This window comes from Symphalangus syndactylus, chromosome 8 (genome assembly GCF_028878055.3).
Source record: "Symphalangus syndactylus isolate Jambi chromosome 8, NHGRI_mSymSyn1-v2.1_pri, whole genome shotgun sequence".
NCBI classification, from domain to species: domain Eukaryota; kingdom Metazoa; phylum Chordata; class Mammalia; order Primates; family Hylobatidae; genus Symphalangus; species Symphalangus syndactylus.
In genome coordinates this window covers 74308534-74333256 of record NC_072430.2, presented here as the reverse complement: position 1 = coordinate 74333256, position 24723 = coordinate 74308534, and the positions used below count along the sequence as shown (strand labels likewise).

Genomic DNA, 24723 nt, shown 5'->3' with positions numbered 1-24723 from the left:
TCACCTGGGCTAGAGTGCAATGGCGCAATCTCGGCTGACTGCATCCTCCGCCTCCCGGTTCAAGCAATTCTCCTGCCTCAGCCTCCCAAGTAGCTGGGATTACAGGTGCATGCCACCACGCCTGGAAAATTTTTTGTATTTTTAGTAGAGACAGGGTTTCACTATGTTGGCCAGGCTGGTCTCGAACTCCTGACCTCATGATCCGCCTGCCTTGGCCTCCCAAAGTGCTGGGATTACAGGCGTGAGCTGCCACGCCTGGCCCTAAGTATCTATTTCTACTCCCATTCATTAATTCAAAAAATATTTGTTCAGCTACTGCTGTAAGACTTGCCAAGTGCCCTTTGCCTAAGCCTTCACATAGACAATAAAGAAAAGAAAAAGTTACAATGAACTAGAAGAACATTTTAGAATGTTTCTACCCTTGCCGCCTAGAGACAGATTATATTTACTGTCTCTTGACAAACATCAGAATCACAGGTTCTTCTTTCAATCATCCAAGAATACTTACGGCTCATTATCCTGAGGAGGTAAGCAATTGACTGTGAACCATTTTGCAGGGCTAGTGTATCACCATGGATGAATGATAAAACTGAATGAAGGCCGGGCGCAGTGGCTCATGCCTGTAATCCTAGCACTTTGGGAAGCCAAGGCAGGCCAATCACCTGAGGTCAGGAGTTTGAGACCAGCCTGACCAACATGGAGAAACCCCATCTCTACTAAAAATATAAAAAAATTAGCCGGGTGTGGTGGCACATGCCTGTAATCCCAGCTACTTGGGAGGCGGAGGCAGGAGAATCACTTGAACCTGGGAGGCCGAGGTTGTGGTGAGCCAAGATCACACCATTGCACTCCAGCCTGGGCAACAAGATCGAAACTCCGTCTCAAAAAAAAAACAAAACAAAAACACCTGAATGAAATAGATTTATGGTTTAAATATTTCTAGAGAATGTCTCATCAAAGGCAAAGATGTTAATTAATGATGCAACACTGAAAGCTATCCATGAATCTAACATTATCTGTGATTCCCCATTCTAAGCTGCATGAGGGCAAATACTAAGTCTATTCTACTTAGCACCTCACACTTAGTGCTTAGTACAATACACCTAGCATATAGTAGGCATTCAATAATTATTTGCGAATGAATGAGTGAATGAATGGTGTGGCACTGAATATTTTCTTAAATTTTTTAATTTAACATGACATCCAAAGCCCTCTAAAAGCAGACACCAGCTTACCCCACTTGCCTCCACATACCATGAACTCTTTGCTGGTCTCTGGCCATGCCAAGATCCTTTCATATTTCAGACTCTTTGCTCAAGCTATTTGATGCCTGGATTGCAGAGGTGCAGTCAGTGGTTAAGAATGCCTGTATTGGCGAGGCACGGTGGCTCACGCCTGTAATGCCAGAACTTTGGGAGGCTGAGGTGGGTGGATCACAAGGTTAGGATTTCGAGACCAGCCTGGCCAACATGGTGAAACCCTGTCTCTACTAAAAATACAAAATTAGCCGGGCATGGTGGTGCACGCCTGTAATCCCAGCTACTCAAGAGGCTGAGGCAGGAGAATCGCTTGAATCCGGGAGGCAGAGGTTGCAGTGAGCTGAGATCGCGCCATTGCACTCCAGCCTGGGCAACAAAGTAAGACTCCAACTCCACAAAAAAAAAAAAAAAAAAAAGAATGCCTGTATCAAAATATCTTATGTACCCTATAAATATATATACCTACTATGTACCTACAAAAATTAAAAATAAGAATTAAAAAAATTAAAAGAAAAAAAGATGTATGTTCTGGGGTCAAACCACCCGGGATTTGTCTCAGCTCTGCCACATACTTGTTAGGAGGGCTTGGGTGACTTTACTTGCCTTAGTACCTGGGTTTCATCCACCACAGAAGGCTGGATGAATGTTTACTGAGTGTGAGGAATAAAGTGTTCCTGTTAAATTTATAGTTAACAGAGTTTAGGCCGGATGCGGTGGCTAACGCATGTAATCCCAGCACTTTGGGAGGCCGAGGAGAGCAGATCATGAGGTCAGGAGTTCGAGACCAGCCTGGCCAACATAGTGAAACCCCATCTCTACTAAAAATACAAAAATTAGCCGGGTGTGGTGGCACACACCTGTAGTCCTAGCTACTCAGGAGGCTGAGGCAGGAGAATTGCTTGAACCCGGGAGGTGGAGGTTGGGGTGAGCCGAGATTGAGCCACTGCACTCCAGCCTGGGCAACAGAGTGAGACTCCATCTCAAAAAAAAATAAAAAATTTATGGTTAACAGAGTTTCCAATGGCAAGTGGAGATGCAGATGTTGATGGTGCAGAGAATTTGATTGGAGCCATGTGGAACCTTTAGAGGTGTTAGTTAGCCAAGCAATTTTAGTTCAAGCTAAATCAGTTGGCTCAGCTAAGTAATGATCTATTCAGCATATATATATTTTAATTTATTTTTATTTATAATTGACACAATAATTATACATATTTATGGAGTTCAGCACATATTTTGAAATTTATAAAACTGCTATTAATTAGGAGTTTTGGTTAATCAGAGTTTTACAGATGATCCAATTTTCTATTGCCTAAATCCTCCTTAAATGTTGAATTGGATGACTAGGAAAAAAGTAAATAAATTGAATAATATAAGGTTTGGGGGTTTATTTTATTCTTTCATGTATATCTTCTTTCTAAGAGATGAGGTCGGCTGGACGTGGTGGCTCACATCTGTAATCCCAACACTTTGGGAGGCTGAGGCGGGCGGATCACGAAGTCAGGTGATCGAGACCATCCTGGCTAACATGGTGAAACCCCGTCTCTACTAAAAACACAAAAAAATCATCCAGGCGTGGTGGTGGGTGCCTGTAGTCCCAGCTACTCAGCAGGCTGAGGCAGTAGAATGGCGTGAACCCAGGAGGCAGAGCTTGCAATGAGCCGAGATTGCGCCACTGCACTCGAGCCTGGGTGACAGAGCGAGACTCTGTCTCAAAAAAAAAAAAGAGATGAGGTCTTGCTCTATCACCCAGCCTAGAGTGCAGTGGCACAGTCAGAGCTCACTGCAGTCTCGAACTCCTGGGCTCAAGCAATCCTCTCGCCTCAGCCTCTTGAGTAGCTGTGATTACAGGCATGAGCCCCAGCACCCCCTGTTTATCTTCTTAAGGTAAACACAGAAATCTCAAACTCTCAACAGAAGACAGAGAAAGAGAAAAAGAGAATAAACAAATGTTATCTACTGCTTTATTGTAAAAAAAAAAAAAATCAGAGATTAAGAAAATAAATGTGGAAATCTACTTACTTTCGTCTCATATTTATCACTCTGCTCCAGATCAAAAAATATTTAACAATACTTAAATACTAACATTTTTTGAGGGTTTACAATGTCGTAGATACGTGCTAAATGTTTTTAAATGAATTACTTAATACAACAACCCTGTGAGCCATGTCACCAGTCCACAAAGAAATAAAACTGAGGCTGGGCGCGGTGGCTCACGCTTGTAATCCCAGCACTTTGGGAGGCCGAGGCGGGCGGATCACGAGGTCAGGAGATCGAGACCACGGTGAAACCCCGTCTCTACTAAAAATACAAAAAATTAGCTGGGCATGGTGGCGGGCGCCTGGAGTCCCAGCTACTCGGAGAGGCTGAGGCAGGAGAATGGCGTGAACCCGGGAGGCGGAGCTTGCAGTGAGCCGAGATTGCGCCACTGCACTCCAGCCTGGGAGACAGAGCGAGACTCTGTCTCAAAAAAAAAAAAAAAAAAAAAAAAAGAAATAAAACTGAGGCCGAATATTCAAGTCTCTTGCTCAAGGTCATAGCACTAAGTAATAATGCTCAGAGAACCTATCAAGATGCTCCAATTACACTGTAATCATTTCAGGGATTTTGATCTTATGCAAGGAAGACCACTGAGTAGCTGATGGGATTGCTGCCTGGCCAAACTAATTGGGCCCAAGTGATTTTAGAGGATGTCTGGATTTTTTTTGGCTGTTTACACACCAAACTAGATCAACTGAACAGTAATTCCCATTGATTACCCGGCAATCACTATTGTTATGGAGAAGCCAAAAAACCTAATCATCTGGACAACAGTTGATTTGATTTTTGTATAACTTGAAGTCCCTTGCAAAATGCAAAGATGGAACCACTCTACTAAATTCAAACCTTAATAAAATCTTAGCCGTCTTCCCTTGCAACCTCCAGCTCTCAAGTTCAGTTAAGCAACATTTAATTTAGTTTACTGATGACTCACATATGCAAGCCAGTAAAGTTCACAATTGTTACTCCACACAGCTGTGGTTTACAGCTTCTCTTTGCACACAACACGTTGGCACCAAAGCATAATGATTAACTTTATATGCTTCTAACATATGGACCAGACTGTTAGAAGGCGGTCTTGTGTTCTAAAAAGAAAAATAGAGTTTCTATTAACATGACCTAAATTCCTGGGGAAAAATGTTAAGTTTTACTCCATCTTTAAGTAGAGAGATGATAATTATAATGGCTTTGTTTCTAATTTATTTGATTTAAACTGCCAGGAGGTATCTGTTACTAATGGAGGGAAATGACCTGAAAGTCCCATTATAAAAAGACTTTAGAGTGGGATGGCTTAATAAACTATAAATGGCTTTGAGACCTTTTCTCCAATATGAGCTATTAGAAATATGAAATAAATATGGAAAAAGTAAAGAATCTTTCATCTCAAATGGGAACATTTTTCTTTTCTATGAATGAAAAGGATGCTGGCAGAGAGAAGCAGAATTTCTTTTTCTTGTATTCTGACCATTTGAAAAATCAAAGCTGCTATGCTTGCTATACTTAGCAGGATCATTAAAGAAATAAAACAAAATGTCTTTAAATTGAACTTCCACTTAAAATATACATTCACTGTCTTATTCAGGACCTATAAGAGAACTATTAAAATGTGTTAGGGGAAGATGGTGAATCTGATTCACAACAGACACTAATTTTCCCAAGATTGGAATCATTATCATAAGTCATTATTAAAGTTTATTTTAGTTTCTCTTTTTCTCTTTTTTTTTGAGACGGAGTCTTCCTCTTTTGCCAGGCTGGAGTGCAATCTCGGTTCACTGCCACCTCCGCCTCCCAGGTTCAAGCGATTCTCCTGCCTCGGCCTCCCGAATAGCCGGGACCACAGATACGCACCGACATGCCCAGCTAATTTTTATATTATTGGTAGAGACGGGGTTTCACTACATTGGCCAGGCTGGTCTCGAACTCCTGATCTTGTGATCCACGCACCTCGGCCTCCCAAAGTGCTGGGATTATAGGCGTGAGCCACCGTACCTGGCCTAGTTTTTCTTTTTCAAAGACACAGTAGCAACAGGGCCTCAGAGCCAGGAAGGCAAGAGGAACTTTTGGAAATGGATTTAAGACCCACACTGGAAGGATGTCCTGGAAAAGGAAGACTCAGGGAGATCATCTGATCAGCATTGTCTTAGCAGGTCCCACATGATTCTTGACTCTCAGGGTGCTTCTCACAAAAAGGATCTCACTGATTGTGGATGTCTGGTACACGGGAGCCATCTCTTGGTATTTCTGCAGTAAAGATACCTGTTGGATATTCGTAATCAATATTCCTTCCCCACACTTTTTGGTCATGGAAATCTTCTTCAGCTCACACCTCTTAACACCACACAGATCTGGTGTCTCAAGAAAAACATTTTGGAAAACACTGCTCAGTACTGATAATATGGAACACTTCTATCTCTCCAAAAATAACAAAGGAAACTGCTAAAAAACTTTTGCTGTGGGCTGGGCACGGTGGTTCACGCCCATGATCCCAGCACCTTGGGAGGCCAAGGCAGGCGGATCACAATGTAAAGAGACCAAGACCATCCTGGCCAACATGGTGAAACCCCGTCTGTACTAAAAATACAAAAATTAGCTGGGTGTGGTGGTGCACGCCTGTAGTCCCAGCTACTCAGGAGGCTGAGGCAGGAGAATCACTTGAACCCAGGAGGCGGAGGTTGCAGTGAGCTGAGATCACACCACTGCACTCTGGCCTGGCGACAGAGTGAGATTCTGTCTCAAAAAAAAAAAAAAAAAAAAAAGCTTTTGCTGAAACTCTGCAAATCCGGGAACAATAATGTCTCTTACACACTAGGAGATAATCTGAAGTCAAGTCTGCACAGAAGAAAATAAATATTTTATGAAGAAGCCAATCTGCAGAATTATTTTGTGCTACCCCACCTCACTTTATTTTCTTTGGGAGGATCAACAAGAAGGGCTCCTTGGCATTTCTGCATTTCTCTTTGAGAGCAGGAATGAGGCACTTCTGTGGCCGATGCAGCAATTCTCTGCAGTCATGCTACTCAATATGGTGGCTACTACACATATGAAATATGGCTGGACTAGGCTGGGCATGGTGGCTCATGTCTGTAATCCCAGCACTTTGGGAGGCAGAGGTGGGTGGATCATCTGAGGTCTGGAGTTCAAGACCAGACTGGCCAACATGGTGAAACGCCATCTCTACTAAAAATACAAAAAATCAGCTGGGTGTGGTGGCGGGCACCTGTAATCTCAGCTACTTGGGAGGCTGAGGCAAGAGAATCACTTGAACCTGGGGGGTGGAGGTTGCAGGGAGCTGAGATCATGCCATTGCACTCCAGCCTGGGCAACAAGAGTGAAACTCTCTCTCTAAAAAAAAAAAAAAAAAGAAATATGGTTGGTCTAAATTGAAATGTGCCATAGATATAAAATGCACATCAGATTTTGAAGACTTAGTACAAAACAAGTAAACTATTTCAATAACTTTTATATTGGTTACATGTTGAATAATACTTTTGATACATGAGTTGAAGATCTATTATTGAAATTAATTTCAGTGACTTGTTATTTATTACTTTTAAAATAGGGCTAATTAAAAAAACGTGGCTGCTGGGCATGGTGGCTCACACCTGTAATCCCAGCACTTTGGGAGGCCAAGGCAGGTGGATCACCTGAGGTCAGTTCAAGACCAGCCTGGCCAACATGGTGAAACCCCGCCTCTACTAATAATACAAAAGTTAGCTGGGCATGGTGGTGCACACCTGTAATCCTGGCTACTTGGGAGGCTGAGGCAGGAGAATCGCTTGAACCTGGGAGGCAGAGGCTGCAGTGAGCTGAGATCGAGCCACTGCACTCCAGCCTGGGCAACAGAGAGACACTCCATCTCCAAAAAAAAAAAAAGTGGCTAATAGAACATTTTACATTTCATTGCACAGCGTTGTCCCATAAGGTTTTCTAAAGACACCCAAGTAGACACTTCCAAACCAGAGTAAATCAGGCAGGTGCAGTGGCTCATGCCTGTGATCTCAGCTACTTGCCGGGCTGAGGCAGGGGGATTGCTTAAGCTCAGGAGTTCCAGGCTGCAGTGAGGTATGATGGTACCACTGTACCCCAGCCTGGGCAACAGAGTAAGACTCCATTTCCTTAAATAACAACAACAACAAAGCAACTCAAGACTGAACATCTGGTCTAGAGATATTAGGGGGTGGTCTGTTCAATTTTAAGGTCCCATCTAATCTGGAGGCTCTTCTTAATGCACATCCCTCACTTTGCAGATGTGGAAACTGCTCAGAACTTTAAATCAAATCTGCCAAATGCAAAGTACCAGTTCAGGTAGCTCTTAGCTTGTCTCCTGACTTACAGTCCAGAGTTCTTCATTCCACCATAGCTGATAGGGTAGGAGAAACTGCATGGAGAATTTTAAAAATGAAAGAAACACTGAAGCCACTTAAAAAACAAAACAGCACTTGCAGAGTACAAATTAAAACCTAAAAACATTCAGGGATGGAGGAAAAGGCAACAAGAATTTCAAGGGATGCTCTTTTCACTCCACAGCCACATCATACACATATTTTACCCTCAATAAGCTTTACAAAGAAAATCAGATTCTTCTAAACAAGGGCTGAAAACCATTAACAAGGGAAGAGCCAGGAAGGTGTGAAGTTCCTCCTGGGGCTGTCCAGATAAGGCCAGGACAAGGGCAGAAGAGGGCACAGCCCTCACAACATCTCACAGATATAGCTTCTGGTCCTCCCAGCATGCTGTGGCAGTAAGGTGGGACTCATCCTCACACATCCACCCAGAGTCAGGGTGGCTGGAGAGGGCTGGGTGGAACCCCTGGGAAGCCACGTTTCAAGAGGGAAGTTGTGAAGTGAAGGGAGTAGGTGGTTCTCATGCTTCAAGATCTGCACTTTAGCCACAAGTGTACTGTTTGCTTCTGGGAAAGCCCCCACCCCGCCCAATCCAAGAAGGTGGCCAGCAATTGGTTTCAGATGCCAGAAGTAACTGCAATTACATCTGCATGCCTCTGGTGCATGAGTCCTAATAAGGGCTTCATACTCATCTCTCTACATTCAGAATATGAAGTTCTGAATGGAGTGCCTTCTGAATTTCACAACTTGTTAAAATAGATCTGATTCTGGTGGGCTTCCTGCCAGCACCATCAATCACAGGATGACCCACATTTGTGATGTGCTTTCAAAGTGTTCCCAGCACTACCAGGAAACTGTCCACAAATTGCACTATCTGGACAGAAAGACTCTCTGAGCACCTCCTGTCACACTCCTCTCTAGACGATGGAAAGAGGCGCCAACCAAATGGACAAAAATCCCTGTCCTAATGGAACTTACATTCTAGTGGTACCAGGAATTTTACCCAACCCAGACTAGAAACCCCCTGGAAGAGGTGATGCTAGGACTGAGTTTTGAACACAAAAATGTTGGGGAGGCAGAGCAAGGGCAGGGTTGGAAGGTGTGGTGATGAGGGGTGGCGGCGTGAAGCAGAAGTAACTCTAAAAAGCAGAATTAGCCTGCGGCTGTGAAGTAATGTGACCAGTACTGACTACATGTTTGGTATATAAATGAAACAGGAGACCCAGTTTCTGTTCTTATGGCACTTATGATCTTGTCAGTCAGACAAGATGGTCACATGAGACAGGACTGTGCAGCTGGCTAGACCAATGTGCTGAATTGCACAGCTCCAGCTGCAGACTGATGGAGACGAGGAGCCCATGTAATTAACATTTGCTAGTTCCATTATTCACAGGGGATTGTCTGTGTCATTGCCCTTTCCCTGAGATAAGAATCTGTCACCCACTCCAGGCTGGTGCTGGAAGAAACCCTCAGCTAGTGGTAGAACCTGCCAGCCTACCAGGATCAGGTCTGCAAAAGCTCTGTGGTTCTCTGCTTGTGCCTCAGGCATGAAATCAGCATACTGAGACATCTCAGTTCTCTGGGGGTAATCCAGAAACAATTTCACTTTTCCCTCTAACTTCCCTCACCCATGTGGCCTCAGCTTTCTGTGAAGATGGCAGCTCCTTAACTGTAGCATAGTTCCATTTCATAGATTTTTTCAGTTATTAAATATTATTATGGTTTTGATAATTCATTCTTTTTTTTTTTTTTTTTTTTTTTTGAGACAGAGTCTCCCTCTTGTAGCCCAGGCTGGAATGCAGTAGTGCGATCTTGGCTCACTGCCACCTCCGCCTCCCGGGTCCCGGTTCAAACAATTCTCCTACCTCAGCCTTGAGAGTAGCTGGGACTACAGGCATGCATCACCACGCCCAGTTAATTTTTGTATTTTTAGTAGAGAAGGGGTTTCACCATGTTGGTCAGGGTGGTCTTGAACTCCTGACCTCATGATCCACCTGCCTTGGCCTCCCAAAGTGCTGGGATGACAGGCGTGAGCCACCACACCCGGCCTCATTCTTGTTTGTTTTTAACCTTTAATATGACATCAATTTGCAGGTTTTCCCTCACTTTCCTCCTGCCCCCAGGCTGGATGTATGGCTTTCACGGGCTTGGAGGGTTCTTCTCTCCCCTCATCTTCTCTAGGCTAGCTCCCTAGGTGCGGCAGAGGGAGGGGGGATGAGAGGGGCAGAGCTCTCCTTCTCTGACTGGGGATGCTGCACATCTGCTCTAGGTGGCCACAGTGGTCCTTGGGCTTTATAAGGAAAGGTGGTAGTCCCCACATGCCCCACAATTAAGGAGCTCACACTTAACAGCTGCCCAAGCTCTTAGTGATCTGTTGCCAGCTGAGCTGTTTCTTCTCCGTAATTCCCATGTTGGAGCCCTAATAACCCCCAGTACTTCAGAATGTGACCGTATTTGGAGATAGGATTTTTAAAGAGGTGACAGTAAATTAAGATGTGGCTGTAAGAGTGGGTCCTAATCCATTATGACTGGTGTCCTTATTAGTAAGCCATGGAGGAGGCCTCACAAGAAACCAAACCTGCTGACACCTTGATCTCCAACTTCTATCCTCCAGAACTGTGAGGAGCAAATGCCTATTGTTTAAACCGCTCAGTCCGTGTTAATTTGTTCTGGCAGCCGTAGATAAAATAAAGGGTTTCCCAGACCTCTTTATTTGTGAAAAAGTACATCCTGATCCTCGGAGGCTGACAGGTTCTAGCACTAGCTGGGGATTTGCTCCAGCAGCATATCAAACTAATATATGATCCCTTGCCAGACTAGCTACATCTTTTAACTGACCTTGAGCTCAACACTCACAGTACATTCATCTGATGTGTGCATCTTTTTGCCTTGTGCTATCTGATTCCCAATGAGACAGTAGCCCTTGATTTCTTCTATGTCCTCAGACAATGGTGGGGCTGTGGGCTCACAAAGGATCCCTCCATTTTTGTGAAGAACTGAAAACTCAAAATGGGACAGTTCCCCACTATGACATCTCTTACTCTCTAGTTACCTTTTCCCCTACAAAGGGAAAGGTTATATATTTTGCTAGCTAAGCAAGCATCCAATTAGGGGATGAAATTGTAAGCATCCTTTTTTTTTTTTTTTTTTAAAGTAATTGCCTCCAAATTTCACGAATGATTCTTTTGAGAACTGCCTCCTTCTGCCAGTTTGGGGGAGGAAAAGCATACTCTCCCTTTGCCCCCAGGTGGCCCAGGGCCAGGGGATGGAGGTAACAACTCTTAGACCTTTCCTGAACTTAGAATGTGAGGTGCAGGGACTTCTGTTCTCATCATGGGCCTTATTTCCAGGAAAACAGGTCTGGACCGAGCACCACACTCCACCCTGTTGTAAACACCAGCTGTTGTTAAGAGCTCCTGTATTTTTCAGTTAGGTGCTAGAGCTTTTATGAAGACCTAGGGATGCACTTTTCACAAACAAAGAGCTCTACAAACTCTTTTCCAGGGAAATCACACTTCTCCAGATTCCAGCTTAAAATTCTAGTTTTGCAAAGAGAAAATTTAGTAGTGATGATATTAATACAATAATGCCTCTGCTAATAAAAAGATGCATTTTTAACTTAGTTATGTAAAAGACAAACCAACAATGCTTTATTGTCAGACTCAGAAATAACACAGGAGGGCAAGGGAAGTATGGAGAGCATGGACCCTCCTCCGCCCTGCAAGCCAGACACACAGGCCCCTCAGCCATGGAAACCAGGGCTCCCTAGCTCTTTTGGCCCAAATGAGAGCAATCTCAACTCACTAGGGACAATATGCTGGCAATGACATGAAAGTCAAACTAGGACCTGACCTCACTGAAGCCTCCTGCACACCCACAGGACTGGGCGATTTAAACTCAGGAATCTGGTCCCATCCTTACCTAGGCCTAGGGCTTGGCAGCCCCACTCCCTCCTCCTTGGTGATGCCTCAGTATCTTAAGCTCTCCCAATCCCCCATTCCCTCCCACTCAGAAAGAGCCTATTATACATTGAATTGTGCCCCTAAAAAATTCATATGTTGGAGTCCTAACCCTTAAGTACCTCAGAATGTGACCTTATTTGGATATTGGGCCTTTGTAGATTTAATAAGTTTAGATGAGGTCATACTGGAGTAGGGTGGATCCTTAATCCATTATGATGATGTCCTTATAAAAAGGGGAAACTTAAACACAGACATGGAGGGAGAACACCTTGTGAAGGTGAAGGCAGACAGAGGGTTGGTGCAGAAACAAGGAACACCAACGATTGCCAGAAAACCACTGGAAGCCAGGAGAGAGGCCTGGAACAAATGCTCCCTCAGAGCCTCCAGAAGGAACCAACTCTGCCTTCACCTGAATCTTGCACTTGTAGCCTCCAGAACGAGGGCAATACATTTCTGTTGTTTGTGGTGTTCTGACATGGTAGCCCTATTATACTAATACAGAGCCTTAGATTGGGAGTCCAGCCTTGGACTTCAACTTTAGTTTCTATCCTGCAGTAGTTAACTGAGTTATTTAACAAATATTTATTGAATACTTTCTATGCACTGGGCAGTGCTCTGGGTCGTGGATATACAGTAGTAAACAGGACCAATAAGGGCTCTATCTTCAAATTGTTTACAGGCTACCATGGAGTGGCGGCAGGGATAGAGATAGACGTTTGTTGGCTCTTGAAGGAGACAGTTAAACAGATGATGTGATCGAATGAGTGAGGAAGAGAGGGGCTACTTTCCATTGGGTAGACAGAGAAGACTTCTCTTTGGAGGTGACATTTGAGCTTAAATTCTGGCTCACAAGAAAGAGAGGGACCTATAAAGATCTGGGGAAAGCCTATAATCTCAGCACTTTGGGAGGCCGAGGCAGGCAGATCACGAGGTCAGGAGATTGAGATCCTGGCTAACACAGTGAAACCCGGTCTCTACGAAAAATACAAAAAAATTTAGCCGGGTGTGGTGGCACACGTCTGTAGACCCAGCTACTCGGAAGGCTGAGGCAGGAGAATTGCTTGAACCCGGGAGGTGGAGGTTGCAGTGAGCCAAGATCGTGCCACTGCACTCTCCAGCCTGGGCAACAGAGTGAGACTCTGTCTCAAAAAAAAAAAAAAAAAAAAAAAAAAAAATCTGGGGAAAGAGGGTTCCAGGCAGAGTGAGCAGCTGGAGCAGAGTCAGGAAAAGTCTTGGAATATCTAAGGAACAAAATGAAAACAGAGTAAATGAAAGACTTCAAGGAAGTGAGGACAGAGATACAGGTAGGGACAGATCACATAGGAATTTGTGCGTACAAAAAAAAAAAGGAGTTTGGATTTTAATCTAGGTGTGATGAGGATCCAGTGGAAACTTTAAACAGAGGAATGACATGATCTAGTTTCTATCTTTTTTTTTTTTTTGAGACGGAGTCTTGCTCTTTTGCCCAGGCTGGAGTATGACAGCACAATCTTAGCTCACTGCAATCTCTGCCTCTCGGGTTCAAGTGATTCTCGTACCTCAGACTCCCGAGTAGCTGGGATTGCAGGCGTGCACCACCACGCCTGGCTAATTTTTTGTATTTTTAGTAGAGATGGGGTTTCACCATGTTGGCCAGGCTGGTCTTGAACTCCTGACCTCAAGTGATCCACCTGCCTCGGCCTCCCAAAGTGCTGGGATTACAGGCGTGAGCCACTGCATCCTGCCTAGTTTGTATCTTTTAAGATGGCTGTTGGGCTATATGAGGCAAGTAGAGAAGCAAAGTTGAGTTAGCAGGTTCAGATGAGTGGTGCTGTAGTTGCATCACCACGAACTCTGCTTTCATCTTCACAGGGTGTTCTCCTGGTGTGTGTCTCTGTGTTCAGATTTCCCCTTTTTATAAGAACATCATTTATATTGGATTAGGGGCTCACCCTAAGGACATGATTTTAAGTTGACTATCTCTGCAAATACCCTAATTCCAGATAAGATCACATTCTGAGGTACTGGAGCTTAGGATTTCAATGTATCTTTTTTTGGAGGGAACACAATTCAACCCATAATAAATAATTGAAAAGATGAAAGAGACTATGTTGATAAGAACAACCACATCAAGAGGAATAAACAGATATGCAGAAGAGATGAGAAGTACCTACAGGATCAAAATCTTTGTGGAGTTAAGAGAGGAAGGGATGCTGCATACAAGTAGAGAGCATCTTATCTGTAAGAAGAGCAGGGATGGTTCAGAAGCCCTTGGACCAGAAGGAAGATAGATACATTGGTCATGTGGTGTCTTTGTGAAAAAAATATATAGAAGGAAGATAGAGCAAACAGGAACAATGCAGGTGGATGCGTAGATTTGGCTCATCTATCCATTTATTGAGCAAAAATATATTGAATGCCTACTATATGCCAGACATATTTTAAGGCTTTGAGGACACAGTAATGGACAAACGAGATAAAAATTCCCTACCCTGTTGGAGCTTACATTATAGTGAAGGAAGACAGACAATAAATATGATACATAAGTAAAATGTATATAGAACGTAAGGTAATAGTAAGTGCTAAGAAGAAAAATAAAACAGGAATGTGGATATAAAATGTTGAATAGGTTGAAATTTTAGATAGGATAGCCAGAAAAGGTAGGTTTAGAGAAAAGATCTGAATGAAGAGAAGTTAGCCATGAGTATGTCTTAGGAAAAAAAAAAGTTCCAGATATAGGGAATAGTAAGTGCAAAGGCACCTACATAAAACCCACAGCTAACATCATACTTAATGGTTAAAGACAGAAGGTTTTCACCTAAGGATCAGGAACAAAGCAATATGTCTCCTCTCACCACTTTTATCCAATATCATACTGGAAGTCCTAGCCAGTATAATAAGGCAAGAAAAAGAAATAAAAAGCATTACGACTGGAAAGGAAGAAACAAAAGAGTTCTCATCCATGGACAACATGATTATCTATACAGAAAATCCCAAGGAATCTACAAAAACAAAAACAAGACTTCTAGGAGTAATGAGTTTAGCAAGGTTGTGAGTGACAAAGTCAGTACACAAAAATCATGTGTATTTCTACATATTAGCAATGAATAACTAAAATCAAAATAAAAAACCCATTTATACTAGTTCCGTAAATTGAAATACTTCATCATGCATCTAATAAAACACGTACAGGATCTGCATGCTGAAAACAAGAAAACATTGATTAAATAAATCAAAGAAGATCCAAATAAATAGACACACCATGTTCATGGAATGGAATATTCAATATAGCAAGGTTGCAAATTCTTCCTAAATTTACCTGTAGATTTAATGCAATTCTAGTCAAAATCCCAGCAAGACTTTTTATAGATATAGACAAGCTGCATTTAAAATTTATATGGAAAGACAAAGGAGCTGGAACACCCAAAACCATTTTGAAAAAGAATAAAGTTGAAGGAATCATACTACCTGATTTTAAGATTTAGTATAGTTGGGCATCGTGGCTCATGCCTGTAATCCCCACACTTTGGGAGGCCGAGGTGGGTGGATCACGAGGTCAGGAGTTCGAGACCAGCCTGGCCAACACAGTGAAATCCCATCTCTACTAAAAATGCAAAAAATTAGCCATGTGTGGTAGCGGGGGCCTGTAATTCCAGCTACTCAAGAGGCTGAGGCAGGAGAATCGCTTGAACCTGGGAGATGGATGTTTCAGTGAGCTGAGATCGCGCCATTGCACTCCAGCCTGGGTGACAAGAGTAAAACTCCATCTCAAAAAAAAAAAAAAGAAAACAGACTTACTATAAATCTGCAATAGTGTGGTATTGGTGAAGAGGGAGATAGTTTGATCAATGAAACAGACCCACATAAATAATAACCTGGCCGGGCACGGTGGCTCACGCTTGTAATCCCAGCACTTTGGGAGGCCGAGGCGGGTGGATCACGAGGTCAGGAGATCGAGATCACGGTGAAACCCCGTCTCTACTAAAAATACAAAAAAAAAAAAAAATTAGCCGGGCGTGGTGGCGGGCGCCTGTAGTCCCAGCTACTCAGAGAGGCTGAGGCAGCAGAATAGCGTGAACCCGGGAGGCGGAGCTTGCAGTGAGCGGAGATTGCGCCACTGCACTCCAGCCTGGGCGACAGAGCGAGACTCTGTCTCAAAAAAAAAAAAAAAAAATAATAATAATAACCAATTGATTTTTGACAATGGTGCAAAAGCAATTCAATGGAGAAAGGATAGTTATTTTATTTATTTTTTTTGAGATGGAGTCTCGCGCTCTGTCACCCAGGCTTAAGTGTAGTGGCGTGATCTCTGCTCACTGCAACCTCTGCCTCCCAGGTTCACGCGATTCTCCTGCCTCAGCCTCCCAAGTAGCTGGGACTACAGGCGCCCACCACCACACCTGGCTAATTTTTTTGTATTTTTAGTAGAGTTAGGGTTTCACCATGTTAGCCAGGATGGTCTTGATCTCCTGACCTTGTGATCCACCCACCTCGGCCTCCCAAAGTGCTGGGATTACAGGCATGAGCCACCGCGCCCGGCCTAAGGATAGTTGTTTCAACAAATGGTTTTGGACCAACTAGGCACAGTTACGAAGAAAAAAACCAAAACACCTTAACCTTACATTTTATACAAAAATTTACTCAAACTGGATCCTAAATCTAAATCTAGAATGTAAAAGTATTAATTGAGCACCTATTCATACACAGATATACACACAACACCGTGGGTGCACCCTGGCTCTCACTAGTCAGTCTTTAACACCCTTGTTCAAGTTTTCCTTTCTCACCCTAAAGCTGTGCTCTTCAAGAGCCCAGCCCCAGCACTCCCAGCAGTTCAGATGAGCATCATGAGCCATCCTCTGCTCAGCAGCCTGCCATCATTTCTTCCTCCTCACAACCTCCCTCTGCCCAAAGAGTTCTTTCCTCCTTGTCCTATTCATTTAATCATCTAACTTCCACCTCACTCTCCTTTCCAGTGCTGTAGGCCCTGGCTTAGAATGCCTCATTACCCCCAGACTGTCCAATTTTCTCTAGTCTCCTATTAAAAACAAACAAACACCACTCCAATAAGCCTTTCTTAGTTAAAAGAAGTCTTTCCTCATGTTTACCCATGACATTTCCCTGAGTTTTCCTTCTATTTTTATTTGTATGGATATAGTTGTTATATTGCTTCGCTTATGGATTTGCGTGCCTGTTCAGAATGCAGATTTTTTGTTCATCTTTTATACATTTTGGGATTTGGCACTATTGATCTCTGGTCATTCTAGCTGGGACTTTGTTGTGTTACTCTAGAAATAACCTATACATAGCACCATATCTAGACGGATTCTAAATACATAATTATCTATTGACTGAGATACACTTCCCAAATTAATAGAAAGAAGTGCGTCTCTTTGTAAGGAGGAACTCACTCCCCAGGGCTCCCTGATGGGGTTGGCTCATCAGAGCCTCCATTTCAGGAAGAGCCAGCACTATCCATGCCTGTGGCCCTGAAATGTTGTCACTTAGATTCAGCTCATCTGCCAGACCCTTTTGCTAAACTGTCAGGATAGACCAACAGCCATAAGTGGAAAATGGAAACTGAGAGATGGATACCAAAAGGCACTCTCTTAAGAGCTTAATTCAGGCTGGGCGCGGTGGCTCAAGCCTGTAATCCCAGCACTTTGGGAGGCCTAGGCGGGCGGATCACAAGGTCAGGAGATCGAGACCATCCTGGCTAACACAGTGAAACCCTGTCTCTACTAAAAATACAAAAAATTGGCCGGGCGTGTTGGCGGGCGCCTGTAGTCCCAGCTACTCAGGAGGCTGAGGCAGGAGAATGGCATGAACCCAGGAGGCGGAGCTTGCAGTGAGCCAAGATCGCGCCACTGCACTCCAGCCTGGGGGAAAGAGCAAGACTCCATCTCAAAAAAAAAAAAAAAAAAAAAAAAAAGAGCTTAATTCATTTTGGGCATTACAGAATCAGGACTCAGAAAATTGACTGCAAGGATTTCCGCAGTGAAGGCGTTATAATGCTTTACAGATATGACAATGTGGGGGCTCATCTTGTCCCCCCCATCCAAAAAAAGAGGAGCAAATAGAAGTCAAGAAACAGATACTTTGTTGTTGATTTTCACCACAAATCAAATCCCATGGAAGAGACCTGAGTCTTCAGACAGAAGAAAGCAATGAGGGTAAAACTCAGTTCTAGGTTCTGAAGCAAAAATCAAACTTTGAGGTTCAGAGAATGTTCCCTCTGGTGCTATTCTTATTTTTCCTAGTTTTTCCCAAGTTCATAACTTCTTTAACACCCCCAAACTACTATTTGGAAGTCAGAATTCATGATCCAAAGACAAAAATGAGTTTTCAAGTTCTTTTTGAAACCCTCTTTCTTCCCCTGAGCCTTTTAAGCTTCTCTCTCAGTTTACTCGTAGCAAGTGGAACATTCCCCAAACAGGAAAATATGCCTTGAAACCATGTTATAACATCCTTCCTTTTAATGTTTTTCTATCTAGATCATTCAGTTTGAAAAGTCCCAGCCGAAGGGTTAGAAAGCAGTGTTGCTGCTACTTCAAATTTTCACACCTGAAATCTTCAGAGGATTTCCTATCAATAGGAAGTATTACAAAGAACATTTCATCATGTCTGAAGTGGCCCATCTGCAGGCAAAAGGCTGGTTGCATAAGCATGAGAAGAGAACAGAGCGAATTCATATTGACTGTGGCTGCCTCCTTTTACCAGAAGGTCACTGAGAACCTTGCAGTGAGAGTGTGCCTCTCAGGCACAGGCACCTCCACAGCCAGATGTACACCTCCACAACCTGGGAGGAGCCCTGTCTCCTGGTGACCTTGGGCCTCATTATTCTACTCCTCATGGCTTTTAATCTCTTCAGTAGTCTGGAAAGTGGGAGCTGGAAACAAGAAAATGCCAACTGGATTACTATCTATGATTTTATGATTGCACATATACACACAGAGGTTGATCCTCCCAACCTTGATAAGAAATTAAATCAAGCCCCAGTAGTGTCATGCGCCATGTACATTTTGGTCAACAATGGACTGCATATAAACTGGTGGTCCTGTAACATTATCATACCATAGTTGTACTGTACCTTTTCTGTTTAGATAGGTTTAGATACACAAATACTTGGCATTGTCTTACAATTAACTACAACATTCAGTACAGTAACATACTGTACAGGTTTACAGCCCAAGAACAGTAGACTACAACATATAGCCTAGGTGTACAGTAGGCTTTATCATTTATGTTTGTGTAAGAACTCTATGATGTTTGTACAACGATGAAATCAACTAACAATGCATTTCTCAGAATGCATCCCCATCATTAAGCTATGCATGACTATACTTTTTTTAATATATACTAATGAAGGGATTGTTACCTGCCCAGCAGCCCAGAGAGGAGGTAACTTGAAAGAACAGGAAAGTGATCCTGGGGCTCTTTTGAAAGCAAAGGATAGTGGCAATCTAGCTACCAGAAAACGTCAACTTAACTGTCAGGAATCCTTCGATAAAGAAATTAAAGTTTTTCTTTGCATTTAAACACTTTTAATACTAATTTTTTTCAGAGATGGGGGTGTCGCTGTGGTGCCCAGACTGGCCTTGAACTCCTGGGCTCAAGTGATCCTCCTGCCTCAGCCTCCTGAGTAGCTGGGACTCTAGCCATGTGCTACCACATCAAGCTTTTTTTTTTCTTTGCATTTTAAGGGGTCTTCTCTATCTTTTGGGGAAACAAACCCAACATTACTGTGACACAGAATGTACACACAGAAAAGTATGCAAAACATAAATGTACAGCATAATAAATATAATGCAAGCATCCATGTAACCACCACCAAGATCAGGAGCCAGACCACTGCCAACATCTCTTAGGGGTCTTCCTAACAAACGTCCTCTCCTCTTTCAAAATGGAGGAGACCAGCACTGGACCTCCTTTTATGCTTTGGGCTAATTGCCTCCAAGGCTTCCCAAGTTTGATTTTTTTTTTTTTTTTTTTTTTGAGACGGAGTCTTGCACTGTTCCTAGGCTGGAGTGCAATGGCGTTATCTTGGCTCATCGCAACCTCCACCTCCTGGGTTCAAGCAATTCTCCTCCTTCAGCCTCCCTAGTAGCTGGGATTACGGGTGCCCGCCACCACACCCGGCTAATTTTTTCTATTTTTAGTAGAGACGGGGTTTCACTATGTTGGCCAGGCTGGTCTCGAACTCCTGACCTCGTGATCCACTCGCCTTGTGATCCGCCTGCCTCGGCCTCCCAAAGTGCTGGGATTACAGGCGTAAGCCACCGCGCCTGGCCTCAACTTTGATCTTTTTCCTTCCTCCCTGTAGTTCATTCCTCAAAAGAGGTTTATAAAGTAATTGCCTATAATATCTATGCTTACTGAACTAGTGCTCCATTTAATTTCGATAAAACAATTAAAGCAAGGAAAAATAAAAATGAGAAGAAAATGTTTTCTTGTGCATTGAAAATATTAGCATATTCTTTTCCAAAGTGCCAGGATGGTGTGGGATCTTGCTTCCAGTGGGAATGTCAAGATGTATAGGCACCTTCCATTTCATGAGAGGGACATGCCTGAAACAAGCATCGGCAATGAACAGCATAACTTATTTCTATCCAGTGAGATTTCCCATCTTCAAAGGCTGTAACATAATAACCCCCAAAAATATAGACTATGAATGTTTTAAAATTTAGAAAAGTAATATTCTGACATTCAACACAGGATGCACAATCATGTTAGAATTGAGGTTTGAGGGCAACTATTGTCATAAGGAGATAAATTAGTGCCCAATTCTGTACAGAAAATTCTATATAGAAAATGAAGTTAAAAGAAAGTTCTAGTTGGTGTACGGCAAAGCCATATTACCTTTACTGCTATATTTCCCTCGTTACCTAAAAAGTACCTTATTACTAGAAGCTGTTCTATAAATGTTTGTTGATTGAATTCATTCCTACATAAATAATTCCAGAAAAAGAAAACAGAATGATGCTTGTAAGTTTTGATGTTTGTGGCTTAATTATACTCAAAATGTGGAGAATCCTAAGCTATACTTAAGCTTAGGATCTCAAAGGAAATTACTATGCATAATATACAGCTCAGGAATACTGGGAAGCCTACTGGTACATCACGTTTGCTTCTAGTCGTATTTTTCAATTTTGTTTCTATCAAGTGGTGTGGAGTGTAGTTTCAAAACAAGATTCAGAAACAGTTACAAGACAAGAGGAAAGCTCTTTGGGAGGGGGTAAAAAAGACGCAGCGGCAGAGGTTATCTCTTTGTTCCTGTTCCTCCCACCGTTGGGTGAATCAAGGGAGAACAGAGACTGGCTGCCGGGCCTTACTTTCTGCATAGCGCCACCTAGTGGTCCAGGCTGTTAAATGGTTTTTATTTTGCCAAAGGTTGAAAAATCGGAATTCCAAAGTTGTGAACAGATTTGACAAGTCGTTATTAATATTTGTGGGAGGATGTAAATGCCAGCTGAAGAGTTATTTGGATAGATTTTTTTTCCCAGAGAGCATGTCCCCTATCAATAATGGCTGTCTCTTCACCTCTGTGCTGAAGTCGCCTGATGAGGAGTCTACATCCCTGGGTCTCTGGTAAGAAAACACCAGCCAGCCCTTTCCACACCTGCCCCGAGCTCCCGGGAGTCCATTTTGAATTAAATTCCGGCTGCCCCAAGGAAGGTCTGGAATGGAAGCTGGAGGGCAGCCTTCTGATGGGCACTGCTACTAGTTCTGTTTACAGGAGCATGTCTGAAAAAAGAGCCGGATTTCAACTTTCCTTCCAAGTCAAGATGAAGCAAAGGCTGTAGAATGTGGCTTTTTTTTTTTTTTTTCTTAGCCAGGCTTTTCATTCCTCTGCAAGTTGCTGAAAATCAGACCTGGCAGCCAGTTAAGAGGGATGTGGGAAGAAAAGAAGAGGAAATAGTGAACAATGAACAGTGATAAAGAGGTTTCTCTTCCTTTTTTCTTAAAAGCATGCCCACTGCTATTTCTAGACCTAGGCTAAAAAACACAAAGCCCTTGAGAGTAGAGCTGTGAGAAGGCTGAGTTGGCCACCCAGCTAAAAGCAGCAGAATCCCAGGTATATTCTAAAAGGTTGACTCAATTAGAATCCATTTGGAAAAACAGTTAAGACCTGGAAGTTCTGTTCTTTGGCCCTAGTTTCCTGCTTTTTCGGCATGAGGACTGACAGCAACTAAACAGAAGGTAACTGTAAGTAGGCGAAGGCCACATATATAGGTGATGAACCTGTTCCAAGTTGATTAGGAGAGAGGTGGGGTGGGGTCATAACTGGGTAGAAATTGGACCAAGGTGATCTTTGAGGATCCCCTGACCTCTGATTCAGCACACTCCTTTCACTTGGAATCACACACAAATAGAAATAATCTTCCTGATAAGTCTTGGTAAACTGAGACTATCCTAGAGTGCTTAGCATGAATTAATGATATCGTATGGCTTTATAAAGGGAAGAATGAAAAGAAGGACGAGAAAGTCTAAGAGTTGACGTTACAGATAGTGTGTGTATGTTTATGTGTGCATGTACACATGTCTGTGTACACACTGGTGCTGCACAATTAAATTACAAAAGAAACAATCATTTTCCTTTTCTTGAATTTAGACCCTTACTCCTGCTTAAAGAAGTTCAGTGTTAGTGGTGCAGCCCTGGCAGTATTCAGACACTAACTGGAAAATTCCACCTGGTCTTGCAAAACCTTTAGGAGCAGGGCTATCAGAGGGTTCCCAGGTACCTGTTTTTGTCAGAGGGATTGAGAAGAGCTGCTGAAGAAGCTTGTTTTCTGACGTTCTCAGGACCACAACCACATCGGCAGGGAGAGTGTCTCTATTTTTCTCAAGAACCCCAGAAGCATCATATAATACCTGTAACAAGAATAGCAAACCCCAAATTAGCCAAGTCAACTGTCCATCACTGGTGACACTGGCAACTTGTCTAGCCAGTTTTTAATCGACCTCTCTATAGAACTCATCTTGACATAGCCATGCTTTTATATCCAGAGCACCAGATAAAGGCAAGAATTATGATTTTGACAGACCAGTTTATCTTATTGTCTAGTTGCTTTAGTTTTTGTTTTTTATGTTTTTGTTGTTGTTGTTGTTGTTGTTTTGTTTTTTTCTTTCTTGAGACAGAGTCTTACTCTGTCACCCAGGCCAGAGTGCAGTGGCATGATCTTGGCTCACTGCAACCTCCGCCTCCCGAGTTCAAGCGATTCTCCTGCCTCAGCCTCCCGAATAGCTGGGACCACAGGTACGTGCCACCATGCCTAGATAATTTTTTGTATTTTTAGCAGAGATGGGGTTTCACTGTGTTAGCTGGAATGGTCTCGATCTCCTGACCTCGTGATCCACCTGCCTCGGCCTCCCAAAGTGCTGGGATTATAGGTGTGAGCCACCGCACCTGGCCTGTCTAGTTGCTTTTTGAAGAGTCCTATCAAAGATACATCACATCAGAATAATTATTAAAATATATTAGATACCATGTGCAAAGCATCCATCCTATGAGGTAAACACTATTATTATCTCCGTTTTACTGGTAGGCAGGCAGAGACTTAGGAAGAGGCTCAGTAATGTGCCCAGAGTCACACATTTCACAAGTGGTAGGTAGGTATCAAAACTCAGGCAGTTTGACTCTATGCTCACAACTACTTTAAGTACTCTCACTGCCTCCCTAGGTCCTCATGAGATGTGAGTGATCACTCGAGGATGCTGAGTCGTTCTTGGTTCTCAGAACAGAGGGGATCCAGCTCAGATACATTTTAAGGAACACCCTCAGAGAATTCCTTCTCTACAAATAAGCTTTGAATGGCAAATGGATGCAGCAAAGGACACAGAGCCCCAAAAAAATTAAAATAAAGAAAGTTTTTCCCCTAAAATCAAGAAAGGAAAATAGTAAGAAAGAGTCAAGAAGAGGGGTGAGTAGGACATAGGTATAAAAGAACAGAGAGAGGTGAGAAGAGGAGGATAGGAATGGGAGGCAGAAAAGAGGAATGGGGAGGGGAATTAGGGTAGATGCTGGTATTTCAGACTCTGAGGAGGACATTACTATGCTAAGGTAAATAAAATACTTAAGGGTAAAAACTGAATTGCAATGTCTAACAAAGATCCAAAATAGATACCATAAAGTACTATGCAGAGAGAAAAATAATCCCCTTCCCTTGTACTAGAATTTCCCAACATCTAGTTAGGAAAATCAGTTCCAATGCCATGATGTGAATATGAATGACAATTTCAATATATCTTAAATCAATAAAATAATCAAAAATGCCTTTTATTGAACTCCTACCAATTTCCTGGACCTACAGCCTCAGCAGACTCCCGAGGAAACAATTAGCCATAATTCAAATGGCTCCTTTGGGAATAACATAAGCAAGGAGCTTGTGGTTATGGGATAGGGAATTTCCTGAATCAGTCACTAATCTGCTTCAGGAACTTGAAATTGAAACTGAGGCATAATGTATGAAAAGTGGACATTTCAGTTAAGTTGTAAAAGCTTAACATCTGGATAATAACGTGAATTTTTTTCTTTTCATCTGGACATTTTGGGGCCCTTAGGCATATGATTAAAGTACTAAAAACTGAGTCCCACTGTGATATTAACCTTCCTCCATTACCTACATGTCTCCAAATGACTTTAGAATGTGAACATTTACCGCTAAACACTGCAAAAAGCTGTAATATGTTTTCTCTCTGGAGAGCTGTCAGTTCTATAGGCCAAACCTCAGGTGAGAAACAGATGGCAACACTGTAGGCCACCCCAGTGAGAAATTGCTTCTATGCCAGGGGCAACTTTCTGTGAGTGGCACCACTGAGAAACTTTAAGAATTATGATTACGTATTCAGGAAGAATTAAAAGGGGAAAGAAATCTGTAAGCAATTTCATGAGCAGCACAGACAGGGTAATACAGACACTTACCCTTTGTCAAATTCAGGTCTAATAACTGTCACATTGGCCTCACCTTTCCAGCATAATGCTGAATGCCAAAGCACAGTTCCACTCCTTTGGGCCTCCAGAAGTATTTGCATCGTAGATTATCTTCAAATTTATCTGTATGGATTTTTATGTTAGAGAGTTACAATGTGAATTATTTCCTCTTTCAAACAAAAACTTGTTCCTCAAGCCATGAATGACTCAGA

The 24723-nt window shown here is 42.8% G+C and overlaps 1 protein-coding gene across 1 annotated transcript in view; it reads right to left on the bottom strand.

The window, feature by feature from the left end:
• The window catches only part of MYO3B (myosin IIIB), a 269300-nt gene that overhangs the window by 240254 nt on the left and 4323 nt on the right, over positions 1 to 24723 (bottom strand). The window contains exons 4-5 of the mRNA XM_063645412.1: positions 24546 to 24634; positions 22323 to 22452 (exon numbers count right to left, since the gene is read on the bottom strand). Coding sequence (XP_063501482.1) covers positions 22323 to 22452; positions 24546 to 24634 — 219 coding nt within the window. The remainder of the gene's footprint in view (positions 1 to 22322; positions 22453 to 24545; positions 24635 to 24723) is intronic.